This window comes from Exophiala bonariae (assembly GCF_035927105.1).
Source record: "Exophiala bonariae strain CCFEE 5792 chromosome Unknown scaffold_43, whole genome shotgun sequence".
NCBI lineage: Eukaryota > Fungi > Ascomycota > Eurotiomycetes > Chaetothyriales > Herpotrichiellaceae > Exophiala > Exophiala bonariae.
The window spans coordinates 22,576-36,123 of NW_027042518.1; the positions used below are offsets into that span (position 1 = coordinate 22,576).

The 13,548-nt window shown below is 49.1% G+C and overlaps 5 protein-coding genes across 5 annotated transcripts; 3 read left to right on the top strand and 2 right to left on the bottom strand.

Moving 5' to 3' along the window:
• Nucleotides 1-660: 660 nt before the first annotated feature.
• Nucleotides 661-1,833, bottom strand: LTR84_010428 (uncharacterized protein; the record flags this gene model as incomplete). The annotated part of the gene is made up of 1 exon (XM_064853965.1): nucleotides 661-1,833. The coding sequence occupies one exon, from the start codon at nucleotides 1,831-1,833 to the stop codon at nucleotides 661-663; it is 1,173 nt and encodes a 390-aa protein (XP_064700423.1).
• Nucleotides 1,834-3,937: 2,104 nt separating this feature from the next.
• On the top strand, nucleotides 3,938-5,922 carry LTR84_010429 (uncharacterized protein; the record flags this gene model as incomplete). The annotated part of the gene is made up of 2 exons (XM_064853966.1): nucleotides 3,938-4,715; nucleotides 4,766-5,922. 2 exons carry the CDS (start codon nucleotides 3,938-3,940, stop codon nucleotides 5,920-5,922), a joined length of 1,935 nt encoding a protein of 644 aa, XP_064700424.1.
• Nucleotides 5,923-6,282: 360 nt separating this feature from the next.
• On the top strand, nucleotides 6,283-7,458 carry LTR84_010430 (uncharacterized protein; the record flags this gene model as incomplete). The annotated part of the gene is made up of 1 exon (XM_064853967.1): nucleotides 6,283-7,458. The coding sequence occupies one exon, from the start codon at nucleotides 6,283-6,285 to the stop codon at nucleotides 7,456-7,458; it is 1,176 nt and encodes a 391-aa protein (XP_064700425.1).
• Nucleotides 7,459-8,647: 1,189 nt separating this feature from the next.
• LTR84_010431 (uncharacterized protein) lies at nucleotides 8,648-10,613 on the top strand (the record flags this gene model as incomplete). Its single annotated transcript, XM_064853968.1, has 2 exons — nucleotides 8,648-9,094; nucleotides 9,153-10,613. 2 exons carry the CDS (start codon nucleotides 8,648-8,650, stop codon nucleotides 10,611-10,613), a joined length of 1,908 nt encoding a protein of 635 aa, XP_064700426.1.
• A 1,123-nt stretch (nucleotides 10,614-11,736) lies between these two features.
• On the bottom strand, nucleotides 11,737-13,506 carry LTR84_010432 (uncharacterized protein; the record flags this gene model as incomplete). The annotated part of the gene is made up of 1 exon (XM_064853969.1): nucleotides 11,737-13,506. The coding sequence occupies one exon, from the start codon at nucleotides 13,504-13,506 to the stop codon at nucleotides 11,737-11,739; it is 1,770 nt and encodes a 589-aa protein (XP_064700427.1).
• Nucleotides 13,507-13,548: the final 42 nt, after the last annotated feature.

The following is a 13,548-nucleotide window of genomic DNA, read 5'->3' on the forward strand; positions in this document are numbered from 1 at the left end:
GCAAGGCTGAGATTTCTAGGCGATGCGCACAAATTCCCATTCCTAAGCGCAATTTCGAGTATTGGCAGCCAGGAGTCGTCCGCTCCAATGCCACCGAGTACCTCGCGATCTCTCCCATCAGCGCCACACCTTGAATACAGAAGCTCACTTGACAGGTCTTACTCCATACTGAATGAGCTCACTGTCACTCCTATCGTCCGGGTTGCGGCCGGGAGGCACAGGGTAGAGGATCGCCAATTTGTTCTCACGCAGAAACTAGGGCAAAGACTAACAGAGGTATCTCCACGTGGGTATTGTCTCGTGGAAGAATTGCATGTGTACGTATACCATAAAGATGATCCTGCACCGATCAGTATAAATCGGGTGCTCGAGAGCGATAGACGATCGTGTCTTATCACGTTCTGTATACTTCTGGAGCTGAATCACACCCATCTTCTCCATAACTTTACCAGAAACGATATAGGCGATAGAAATCTACCCCTCGACTTGACCGCCCTTTGAGCCAAGCTGAAAAATTTCGAGACTGTTGGCTCGCTTGATCTTGCGAAAGCATTCGAAAAGAAACAAATTCAAATATTTTCCTGTTTTCCTCCATTCAGGCCTTTTCGACTCTTAGCCATAGTGGATCCTCCCCCTATTTCAAGATTATGTCCGCCCACATTAGTGCGCAGGGTAGTCCTGTCCGAATCGATCCAATGTCTCGGTCAAATCCATCAGTTGCCTATACCTTGGCTCATCCATGAGTGCCTCATGTAGGTTTTGAATCATTTCCACTTTTCCAGTCCGCCTCTTGGCCTCTTGCACGTACCCTTGTGCCTCCGACCTCACCCTTCGTTTGTGAGACATCACTAGTCTCAGTCCATGATACTGCCGTATGACCTCTTGAAAACTGTTCTCGCTTATCCCCTTCAGCTGCTCTTTGTACTCAGCTATCGCCGCACCCGTTGCTTCGTCCTTTCCTGACCTCAAAGACCTCGCCTTATCTGAGAGCTCCCAGTACTCTGGATCCTCTTTATCCCCTTCTCTTCGAAAAACAAACCAGTCATCCCGGAGCCTCTCAACAATTATCTTGAGATATGTTAAGAACTCACGGTCTTGTGTAGCGGTATCCAGGCAGTCTTGAACATATTTGAGATCCCCAAAGATCTTGTTTGCCAAAGGAGGGCCCTTTCCGATGCTAACTAGCCGTTCAATATCGCTGTGAAATCGTTCGTTTCTGTTGGCATAGTGCTTTATTGTTTCCAATAAGTGCTCTTCTGGGATGTTCAATGCCTTCGCGCATGCTCGAACAGCAACAATAGTCGACTGGTTTTCCATGGTTTTTTCGGACTCCACTACTCCTTCTTCACTTTCTATCTTTGTCTGAATAGACGTCCAGTAATTGGCAAAGATAGGCTTATACTTTTTCAACTCCTCAAGTTTGCGAGTTGCATCCCGAACTTGAGCGAGCTCAATGTTCATGTAGTCGCCATATCGTCCATACAATTCCAACTTTGTCAGCAAGGCAGCTTGATCTGCAAGCTTTTGCATCGCTGGTGTCGGGATATACCATAAATCCTCATTCCTTTGCAGGAATTGGTCAAGGCGGAAGACCTTCTCCTTCAGATTGAGTTTCTCACTATCAGATAGTTCGTCATCATCATCGACTGCCAGTGCCTCTTCTGCAATTTCGAGATAGCCTGCGGCAAATGCCTCCGACCTAGGTGTAAACTTTCGCTTCTTCAAAGTCTTCCCCCATTCAACCCTAACCTTCAAGCTCTTTGCATCATAGTCTAATGGGCTATCTAGTGCTTTGGGGAAGTTCGGGTCGGCAGACAGGGCCATGGCCTCCATTTTCTCGGTACCGGGTGGATACTATCCTAGGTCTGACATGTTTTTGGAGCGAAGAACAGGGGATTTGGGTCAAGTACACTATGTAATCAGGTCAGCGCACAAAGCAATGTGACTCGGGAAACTGAAAGGTCGAGATTGAGAAGAGGGTTACAATCTACAGGTAGGTAAGCACAAAGGGGACACGCCGGGTTATATAATACTAGGCAGTGAGTCATTCGAAAGTCTATGCTCCATTGTAAGTGGGACGAATAAAATTGTAGAGAGAAAAGGCAACTCTTCCGCTCGAGTATTGGCTAATATCTTCAGATATGCTGGGTATTGCTTGGGCACGCTACCTGGTACAAGGCAACTTGGTAAGTACAAGCTCAAACGTATGGACTGGAGATCGAAGAATAACAGCTGGTAGCTTTTCCTTGTGGATCACGCCCAGTCGCTGGGGCAGCATTGGCATACAGTCTGTTTTGTTCGTAACCGACTAACCAAAAAGTGTCAAAACTTGGACAAAGATTGCATGGATCTGAGGTTTACGGCTTCTTACTTCAAAGTAGACAACGTCAAATGGACAGCCACATTTCGAGACTCGATGCTTTCCAGTAAATACTAAAGGGAGACCTGTTCACGAAGTTCACACGGATATTGCCACTGCACTGGGACGAATCCTCTACGAGTGGGTGGGGCGATTTAGGCGATTCTACAAAACCAAAGATTAAAGTACCATTGTCCTCACGGATGGGAAATGGGAAGCTATGGGAAAGCACAGCATGGCCGTTGATGAAAAGATTGTCGAGTTTAATGAGACTTATCACAACACCAAGGGTAGCAACCTTCGCTAAACAGCTGTCTGCATAGAATTCGTGAGCTTTGGAGACGACAAGGATGCTTTGCACCGCTTTCTACGCTTGGATGGCGAGTTGAAATGGTGAGGCGTACCGTAAGCTATTCGTTGCCGAGATTGTAATTCCCTGACTAACTTACACAGGGACATGGTGGATTGGGAACCTTCAAACGGGGACATATACAAGATGTTCCTTGGTAGGATAAACGAAACCATTGATCAGCGGAACCAATCCGTACCAGAGGAACCAGACGGACTTAAGAATAACGGCCAACCCATTGCGACCCGAGATTCGACCTACGATCATTCTGGTACAATGCTGTGATTACGGAGAGCATCTGAAGACACTGTACGGAGATTGACCAACTAGGCCGCTTTCATGGTGTTATGACATATGAGGACCAGATCTTATTTTCAGGCAAGGCGTTTCTGTAATTCAGCAAAAGCGTTCAATCACGGACATGGAGGAGGAAGTAATCAAAGGCGTTCAATTAACGTTTTCCTTGGTAACCTGGCTCAGAAATATGAAATCCTTGGGTATATTGTATAATGAGGGTCTATGTACATATAAGAGCTACGAATACGATGACCCGGAACCTGAAAAATGTTGAAAGCGCGACCAACGACTCCGCGATCCAAACGATAGCGGACTTTCGTACAGTGACGAGCATTTTACGAAGACATCAATAACGTACCCCCAACACATTGGTCTCAAAGAATTACGCAATCCCGACTTGGTCAGAGCGACGACAAACTGACCCCCACGTAAACATTGGGAAAACATTCTCCCACGAATAACAGCTCAAGGTCCAAATCACGTTATGTAAAACATGAAATTTGGCTAAATTCGATCGTGCGGAGATGTTTAGATTTCGCGAATCTCCAAAAAAGCTGCGGACCACGCGACCTTCGCTTGACGTTTGGTCCTCTCGCCCAATGGGTCTGGGGATGGGTTGGGGGTCAACCCATCAACCCAAGTCGAGAAGACGTCGCTACAAAAGGGACGCCCATCCCTCTGAACTGGTACATGGACCCTGAAAGTGAATTGGGATTTTTCTAGTGTCTGATATTCGCGAGCCCCTGATCCTGCAGCCTTGTCTTTTTGTCCTGCTGGTGGGCCATCTAGCCAAGGGGTGAACCACTGTTTTCATTACATTGATCGTGTAGATCAAATTCTCTCGTACAAGGATGAGAAACTGAACCAAGATTCGGAATATCATATGCAATACTCGAGATCGGATTAGCGTCACTTGGGACGCTTTGGGAGTGATGGCCGAGTCATCAAGAAGTCCACCATACTTCACGGACTTGAATAGTCCATTGGAGACACGTGCACAAGTCCTCGAGGCGTGCAAGTCACTATTAACGCCCCTCATACCATTCTTTTCCTCTGGTCGAACACGACTACGTCTGGGTGCCACGGCGACACGATACGATGAGACAGGCGCGCAGCTCGAAGGCTTCACACGTCCGATGTGGGGTCTCGGCGCCCTGCTTGCCAGCGGCGATACATTTTCAGGCACAGAGCTGTGGTTAGACGGGCTGAGGAATGGCACTAATCCCGAGCACCCCGAGTTTTGGGGCTATGCGAAAGATCTCGATCAGCGCATGGTCGAAATGTGTCCGATGGGATTCGCCCTTTGTGTTGCGCCGAAGCAGCTGTGGGATCCGCTGACTGAGAAAGAAAAGTCAAATGTGCAAAAGTGGCTCGGCTGGATCAACAACAGGGAAATGCCGAATACAAACTGGTTGTGGTTTCGAGTTTTTGCGAATTTGGCGCTCAAGACAAATGGTGCTGAGTATTCGCCTGAGCGGCTTGAGGCTGACTTGGATCATCTCGATACCTTCTATCGTGGCGATGGCTGGTCCAACGATGGGCCCAGTTCGCATCGGCAGATGGACTACTATAGTGGCTCTTTTGCGATACAGTTACTGCAGCTGTTGTATGTGAAGATTAATGGTCACGACGATAAGGAGAGAGCGGAAGAGTATAAAACTCGTGCCAAGTTATTTGCGAAAGATTTTGTCCATTATTGGGACGAGGAAGGTAAGTGAGTCATCTCGGAGAATATCCTTGGGTGTTCTAACATGATATAGGGCGAGGAATCACATTCGGGAGATCACTCACCTATCGATTTGCGACTGCAGGCTTCTGGTCAGCGGTGGCATTTGCAGAATTGGATCTTGACCCTCCTTTCACGTGTGGTGTGGTAAAAGGTCTCCTGCTCAGGAATCTTCGTCACTGGTCACAGCAGAAGGATATACTTACCCACAGCGGATTGCTAACCATAGGATACAACTATCCTAATCAATTTCTCTCCGAAAATTATAACTCCCCTGGCTCGACATATTGGTTCATGCTGGGATTCGTCGCATTGGCGTTACCCGAGTCTCATGCCTTCTGGCAGGCCAAGGAGGAACCATTTCCAACAGCATCAGTATCAAAGGTTGTGGCATTAAAACATCCCCTGCATATTATGGTCAACAAAGGTGGGCACACATTCCTCTTGTCCTCGGGACAAGCATGTCATTATCCGGTACGGGCATCAGAATCCAAATATGGGAAATTTGCGTACAGTTCCGCTTTCGGTTACTCGGTCCCGACTGGCGGATACTTTGTAGAAGCCATTGGAGGCGACAGTATGATTGCATTTTCCGATGATGAAGGGGAGTCCTGGAAAGTTCGAAAGCAACCATTGGACGCCCGGCTGGAGACAGTTGATGGTTCGCCAATCCTGGTCTCGTCATGGAAGCCCTGGAAAGACGTATCAGTTGAGACTTATCTCATTCCCCCAACTGATAATTCTCCAAACTGGCATCTGCGCGCACACCATCTGATCACAAAGCGTGCATTGAAATCAAGTGAAGGCGCGTTTGCACTTCATGGAGTTTCTGCCAAGGATGAGCGAGAACTCCAAGCACTCGATGCACAAGAGAGTGAAGGGCGTTTGGAAACTCACGACTCATCATTGGCAGTGTCGAGAGGTGGTGTCGTCGGCATAGTAGAGCTCCATCAATCCAAGCTTCGAGCTGGTAAAGCGCTGGACGAGGATGCAAATAGTAATCTGACAGAAAGCAGGTCGGTGCTACCTAGTCTGAGAGCGGATTTTGCTGCCGAGTCGGATAGCTGGCTTGTGACGGCAGTTTATGCCTTGCCAGCTAGTGCCGAAGCAGATCAGACGGGTTGGCAGAGTGGGTGGAAGACTCGGCCAGAAATTCCGAGTTGGCTGGCGGAAAAGGTCAAGGCCAAATGAGAAATAACAGCAAGGCTGAGAAAGCCTATTTTGAATATCTGCGTGCCGCCTGATCCACGTAGCCAAGCTAGCTTCAAAACGTTAGAGCATTTCTAGAGCAGCTAGCCGAATATCTACCGGCTCAGCCTCGCGCGATAGTCATGGAATAATATAACACCTAATCCTTTTAACCCCAACAAGCGACGTATCTACAACCTGATTTCATATATACTAGAGGGGACTATCGATTACTTCCTGCCCGGGTTCATCTGTTCATTTGTCGTCTTTCGGCGACGGTAGAGGCGCTTGGTAGAGTTTCGTCTCTTGCGAGCAGTCCGATGACTTCATCTTGAGGCAGACTCCGGCCTGCGACTCTGCAACATGGCCCCCTCTCCAACTATCCGCCGACTTCTCAAAGAGACAGCTGAGCTGTCTTCTCCATCATCAAACCCTAACCCGGCATTCTATGCTGCACCTGTATCCGATGCCGACCTCCATGACTGGCACTTCACGCTGTTGGGGCCTCCTTCCCCCTCTCCATACTCTGGTGGCATGTATCACGGGCGCATCACATTACCACCTACATATCCATTAAAACCACCCAACTTCCGCTTCCTTACTCCCTCGGGCCGATTCGAAGTCAATCGCGAGATCTGTCTAAGCATTTCGGGATTTCATGAGGAAACCTGGATGCCAGCCTGGGGTGTGCGGACAGCACTTACTGCACTACGTTCTTTTATGGCAGAACAAGGCAGTGCAGGTCAAGTGGGTGGTCTAGAAGCCAGTAAGGAAGTAAGAGCACGTCTGGCAAAAGAAAGTCGTACGTGGAGGTGTGATGCGTGTAAGAAAACGAACGAGGTGGTCATGAGGGACTGGTGGGAGATTTGTCACGAAGCGGGGATCAATGTACAAGAAGAAGATCTTGGTCTGGAAGCATTGCCCGAGGGAATGAAGCTTGAAGCACGAGTGCCCAAGGCGCAAGAGCAGCCCAAGAATGACACCGCATCGCAAGAAACAGCGCAGGATGGACAGCTACAGCGACGAGAGCAGGCGTCAATATCTGGCATCATATCACCACAGCCAACGACTATGGTTAAACCGTCAACGACGCCAGAACCACACACTCCTCCACGTTTAAATTCTCATATAAGGTCAGGCTCGCTCTCTCCAAACTCCTCCACCCTGGCACCAGGCTCCATTCCCCTCGTACCGACACCTAGTGCCGAAGCGACACAGGCCAGCGCAGAGGCTGTGCTAACAGCAGCGGATCTCTCCGCTCATGGGCCATCGACGCGACCACTCACCTCAATCCATTCACAATCTGCACCACTCGCAGCCGCAACAGCCGCGACTAACAACAATTCGGCGCATCAACTGCTGCCCCATGGCAATGGAGGCCGCCAACGAGAGCAGCAGGCAATCACCATAGACCGTGCTATCGCAGGCGTCTTTCTCGCCTTGTGTCTCATGGTCCTGAAGAAGATATTCTACCCGGCTGGCTCGGGCACTTCCGCAGAAGCATTAACGAGAGACGACTTTTATTTGCAGAGAGAATGATGTGCATTGACAATTATTGGCCTCGAATGGCCAGCAATTGAGGATAGCCTAGTTAAACCAGTTGGGTAGAATGCCACCGAGATCATCGATGGCCCTTTTGGCCCGGGCTGAGCATCGAAGCAGGAATTATTGTGTTGCACAAGCCTGGATGCCTGCTCATATAATGTGTTCGGGCAAACTAGCGGTCTGAGAAGGCATCGGCGTTTGTGCCCAAGGAGATGCCTGCGCCTATTGTTCTGAAGCCCTGTTTTGGCAACAACGCTAACACCTTGGAACAGGAGTCCTTATGTAGACACGCGAAACGTCAAAGTACTCTGTGCGATGCTAGATCACGAACATTATCAACTCGTCCAGGCAATTTCGGCGTTCTGTAACAGTCTATTTGGTTCAGGGAAGAAGAATCCAAATCGCGGAGCACAATATGTTTCATGATTTGGTATCGACTTGGTGGGCTCATGCCGCTCATAACATCATTTATGCAGCGATAGCGTCGTAAAAGTCGTAAATAGATAATTTGAGTCTGTATTGCTACTGAATTTCGGATTGTTGAGGCGATAACGTGCTAGTAGGTTGCCCAGCCAATAATCTCACTTATCGCGACAGGGGCTGACCTTGTCTTTCTCTTCTTGGAAGCTCCGGATCCAATCGAATTTTTCCCAAACGCAGAGCTGCCCAAAGCAATGCCACCAAAGACAGTTTCGAGAAAGAAGGTGGTGGTATTTATCTGGTCTTGCGTGAGTGCCCGAAGCTATGGTTCGATCCTACCCGTAGACGTTGTGGAGAAGCTAACTATGACTACCGAACCAATAGTGTAAATGCGGCCAGCCTGGTCTTCGTATCACCATCCAGAATTGTACAAACTGTTCTCATTTGAGGGATAGATTCTGCAAGACAGAGAAGGTTACCAAATGATATCGATCGTAGACGTTTCACGAGATCCCTCCGAGGACGCATCGGACGCTACTTGGAGTCATAGTCCTGAGCTGGCTGCTCACGGGTGCTGTAAAGGGGCGTCGAGATGTCGATACTCACTCCAGGTCACCTGGACGCCTGGTCTAGAGAATGGCAGAGTATATCTCGAGCCCGGTGCTTCTGGACGCAAGTCACAGCTTTGAAACATTTGGATCATCGCTCCATCTTGCGATCTACAACAGCATCACGAGTTCTCGGCATATCAAGTTCACCCGCCATGGATGAATGGACACCGAATTTCGGCGGGCGCCAAGCATTCAGCCTCGCCATGGCAAACAAGCCCCACATCGAAACTCTGGAAGAGGTTCTCAATGACGAAGCCGACGATCAGACTGTTGAAGATTTGAGGTTTCAAGACGGTGGAAGAACCAATGAAGACGATATTGCTGAGGATGATGAGGACGCTAACCCTGTTCGCATGTTCATGAGAGCCGGGCATGAGAATGAAGTTTGCCTACCCATGGCAGACACAGTGACGGAGTTTTGCCAGGGCTGCCCTGAAGCTTCTCTCGAAACCCTCCGATTGGCCCGCGCAGGGCTATCGGGCAAAGCAATTCTAAGCTCCAACTCTGTGGCAATGGTAATCGAACAGGGCCGTGATGGTGCAAGACTGGATATCATGGCATTTACATCATTGCAATTGTACGGGCGACTGAAGAAAGCGGTCAGTATTGAATCTTCGCCGATGATCTCTCGAACTTCAGGCTAACAGAGACTATTAGCGCTCCAAGCGACCATCGTCTAGCAAAACGAACCTCGGGGCGATTCAAGACGACGAACCTGACGCCGAACAACAACTTATATATATCACTGATACAGATGCTTGGGCTATCCACAGTCTGATCGGAACAGCACCCCATTTTCAGGTGGCTCACTTACAAACTACTCTCTATAGGCATCTCGAGTTCAAGCCTTACTGTAACTACGATGCTGTCTTAGAGGGCTTACCCACATTCCATCTGACTTTCAACCTGCCCTATTTTGCACTGAGAAGTTCACTATCGGCTCGAGAAGACCCGCGAAAATGGCCCAATCGAACTCCACTCAGGCAATGCCACGATGTTACACTGCTTTGCGAAAAATCCAACGTAGGAAAAAGGTTCTTCCTCTATGAAGCACAGATTTCATGCACAATAGCAGGGCCCGATGAAAACATATGGAATGGATATTGTCTTGTCGACAATTATTTCGAAAAAGAAGGCGATGGAGAAACAGTTCATTCCTATGTTGAAGACAGTCTTCGTGCCCAAGGTATGAGAGCCGACCCTTTTACTCGAGGCCGTTCGGAAGTCGACAGAGATATTGCAACACGAAAACCTAGAGAATACTTCCTCACCATACTCAGAATTCGCCTTCAGCAAGTTACGTATGAGCAGGAGAAAGTGGTCGCAATGCTTACGAAATGCAGCCGACGGTGGGAGCAGACTTTGGTCCCAGTTGCGACCAGATACTCTCGAGAAGAAGCCAAAAATAGTATCAGGACCGCCAACCATCATTCCAAAAAAGTGTCAAAGAACTTATCCTCGATCATCACCTCATGCGAGGACTTATGCAACGACCGCATCTTCAGGTGTTTCGACGGTGCCGAATCAGCTCCTTACGGCCCATTACTTCGCCCTATCAGAACAAGGATCAAAGAATTGAAGCGATTGAAAGAGGAACTTGACCAGCAGACTGACGACTGGACCACTTTCAAAACCGATTTTGGAGTCGACTTGAACATGGCAACCGTGAACACGGCAGGACAATCCATGAAGATGATGCTGATGATAAGCTCAATCGGGCTGGCTTTCAGCCTGTTCTCGATCAGCAAACCCGAACTTGTCACGCCTTTCATCCGACAGAACTTCTGGTCATTTTTGGCCACCGTAGGAATGTTTGGGCTTATTGGGCTTTTATTTCTGGCAGTACTGACCGGCACATTCCAGTGTTTTGTAGCCGACATCTTACGCTGGAGGGTTCCTCGCTGGGGCATCAAGATCTCGGTGTCGATACAGAGTCTGAAGTTGCCATCACTTTCCGGCCGCTTCCACAAGATAAGAAAGATCCCCGAGGACGAAGAAAATTTGCCAATCCACGGCTTTGATATCAGCCTTCGCTCTCTTGGAACCACTGCGCTGAAGCCGCACCTGAACGCTCAACCACGCAAGTCTAGTCTCACTCCAGATCCCTTCGGACGTTGACGACTGTTACCATCAAAACGCAAATAAATACACAACATAAGTTCAACAGCAGCCACTGTTGCCCCCGTTAAACTGCTACCTTACTCTCCTAACCTCAGGCACTCCGGCTACCAACCCTCACAACCCAACACCTCATCGATAAACCCCCCTAAGCCGACCCGAAATTGTATATATAACAAACACCTCAGAGCATTCCAGCGGCTCTCTGATTTATCCCGAATTTTTTAAGGCACCCAGCCCACCATATTTTCCCCCGAACTCAAAAAGTTTAGACGAGCGCTTTCCTTCTCCCTCGTGTCGTTCAACCAAATTTGTTGTTTGTGTTGGGGTTTTGGGCGAGGACTTTTTGTCGCCAAAAAAGTTTGGAAGAGCGCCTGCTTCATCACATCGTTTCCTCTCGGGACCTTTTTATCAACAGTTTCCTTATGTGTTCGCTATACTTAATATTTTGATATCATTTTTTGGCCTTTGATACCCCAAGAGTGACCAGCGTGTCACGATCAGATTGGAAAAAGCAAATTGGGGCGCTGGTGTTCGGCGTTTTCCTCTTTTGATTCGATTATGTACTATCTATCAAAATTACTGAGAAGTGCTTCCGGGGCCTGATATTGTTGGCCTTTTCTGGCCAGCGGAGACGATAGAGATGTTCTGGGGGCGACCCATATTCTTTATTCAATGTTGGCGATCTGGCTGTTCTTCTATTTAGATTGTGTTAGGATACTGTGGTACGGCAAGACTGCGGTCGATAGCGTTGGTGCTTGGCTGTTCTAAGAGAAGGGACTACACGTAGTTGAGAATTCACGTTCGGGGGGAAGTATTGCTGCAGAGCTCCTGGACGTCGAGAACGAGCAACCCAGCCGAAATCGCAATGTCAATTGAACATGTTATCTATCCAACACTATCGCTATGCACGGTTCAAATAATTTTCCAAGTCCATAATCTAGGCACGAAAAGCCGACCCGAACTTTCCAATTCCAATTCCATTTCGCTGCTCATTGTAGGAAGTGCCAATATCCAGAGTCGTTCAATCGCTTGCGGGTTCCGTTCAATGAGCATTCCAATATTTAGATACAGACGGGTAAGGTCATTCCAGATGACGTTCCGAGACAATGATCCAGCCCGATCACCCTGGCAGACGATCATTCCGGATCCCGCTGTGCTTGGCAAATGCGTCGGCTTTGTATGCGACGTCAGAGTTGGAATCGCTGTCGTCGCTGCTTACTTCGAATGATCCAACTTCTCCGCTCCCTGCCCTGTCGAAGTCACGACGCTGGCGCCGTCGACCTCTGTCTGGAACTTCACCTGGGTGTTGTGGCTGATTACGTTGTGACAGTGTCTGCATCGACACGGCACTGCGAGAAAAGAAATCGCCATCCTCATGATAGTTCCCATAGCCGTGAATCTGTTGGTGATGATGTAGATGGTTCTCGTCGTCAGAGTCGTGCTCGCGGTCACGCTCATACGCTTCGTATCGTCCACCTCCACCACGCATGTTGACGCTGGCACTATATCCGGCATGTCGCTGATTTGCCGCTTCGGCTAGGCGTCTTTCCTTATTACGGCTGAGTTCCTCCTGAGCGAGCGCCCATTTCGTACTAACCTCCCAATTCCAGCCATCACCAGTGGTGTTGCAGACTGGAAGCGCCCAAAGGAGTGGATTGTGGCCGAAAAGATGCCTCAAATTCCTCTTCCATCCCAGGTCGAAAGCGCTAGGAAGCTTGGCCGACTCTTTGTCGTCGAGGTATTCATCGTATCGTGCCCTTTCGCGCTCAGCCTCAATCGAGGAATATGTCCGCCTCAGAGCGCGGAGTGCAGGTGTGTCATTAGCCGAATTGTTCCCTGAACCTTCTGTGTAGTTTGCGGGTTGCTGTGGCTCAGTGGAGAAATTTTGAGAGTTGTACAGACTAGGAACAGGAGACGTATGCTCTTCGCCTTCCTCATATCGTGAAGCGCCAGGTACGGCATTAGCGTGGAACTCAAGGATCTGTTCCCCTGCACGATGTAGTCGTTCAGCCACACCCTCAGACGAGCGCCGGAGGTGACTGGATTGCTGTTCTTGTCTATTCCTCTCAACTCGACTCCGTACTCCGCTCAGGTATCGAGTCTTTTCCAGTTTCTCAATCGTGGTCTGTCCTCTTAAGCAAAGGTAAACATGCCAACCCGTGAAACCCGACAGCACCAAGCCCAGTATCCCGGCTATCACGGAAAGTAGAATGATGTTGACCGAAGGTACAGTGTCCTCCAAGTATCCACTCTTCTCAAACAATTCTTTCCACATCCACCAAGACGCATTCAGGAAACACATCCAGGCAAACAAAGAGAGATAGATGAGGAACAACACAAACGCTTTGTAATTGTGGAGTCCTAAGCATGTCGCAAGCCAGGGACAATGATGATCCATTTTCAGGACACATCTCTGACATGTCGAGCAATGATGGGTGCGGTCGGGTTTTGAAGTGTGACACTTTTTACAATATCGGGGTGCTCCCGTGGATGAAACAGTGATATTTTGCACCGGGCCGTGATCGCTTGACGGCTCGCTGGTAGGAAGTATCGAGTATTTACCCTGCTGTTTGCTTTTGGTTGATTTCAGAGGCGAGCCAGGGTCTGTAAAGATGGCTATAGTGTAAGACAAATTGGCGAGGAAACAGAAGAGTATCCCCAATGCCGAGATGCCTTGCACGGCCCACCATACATTTTTCGAGCCAGTGTCGCCAAACCCGATCTTAGAGCAGACATATACTCCCCATGCACTGAGACTGTATACAAAGGCCAGAGGGAAATATGTGGCAAAGGCGCAGCACCCACGCTCGCAAGCACTGGCGCAGTTGTTCAGGCGCCGGCGTGTAGGCCCGGGAGGGGGTGATGAGGAAGGGCTCGAGTAGGTCGCCATCTTGGTATATCTGAGGACCTAGATGGTATATTTTCGGCAGAC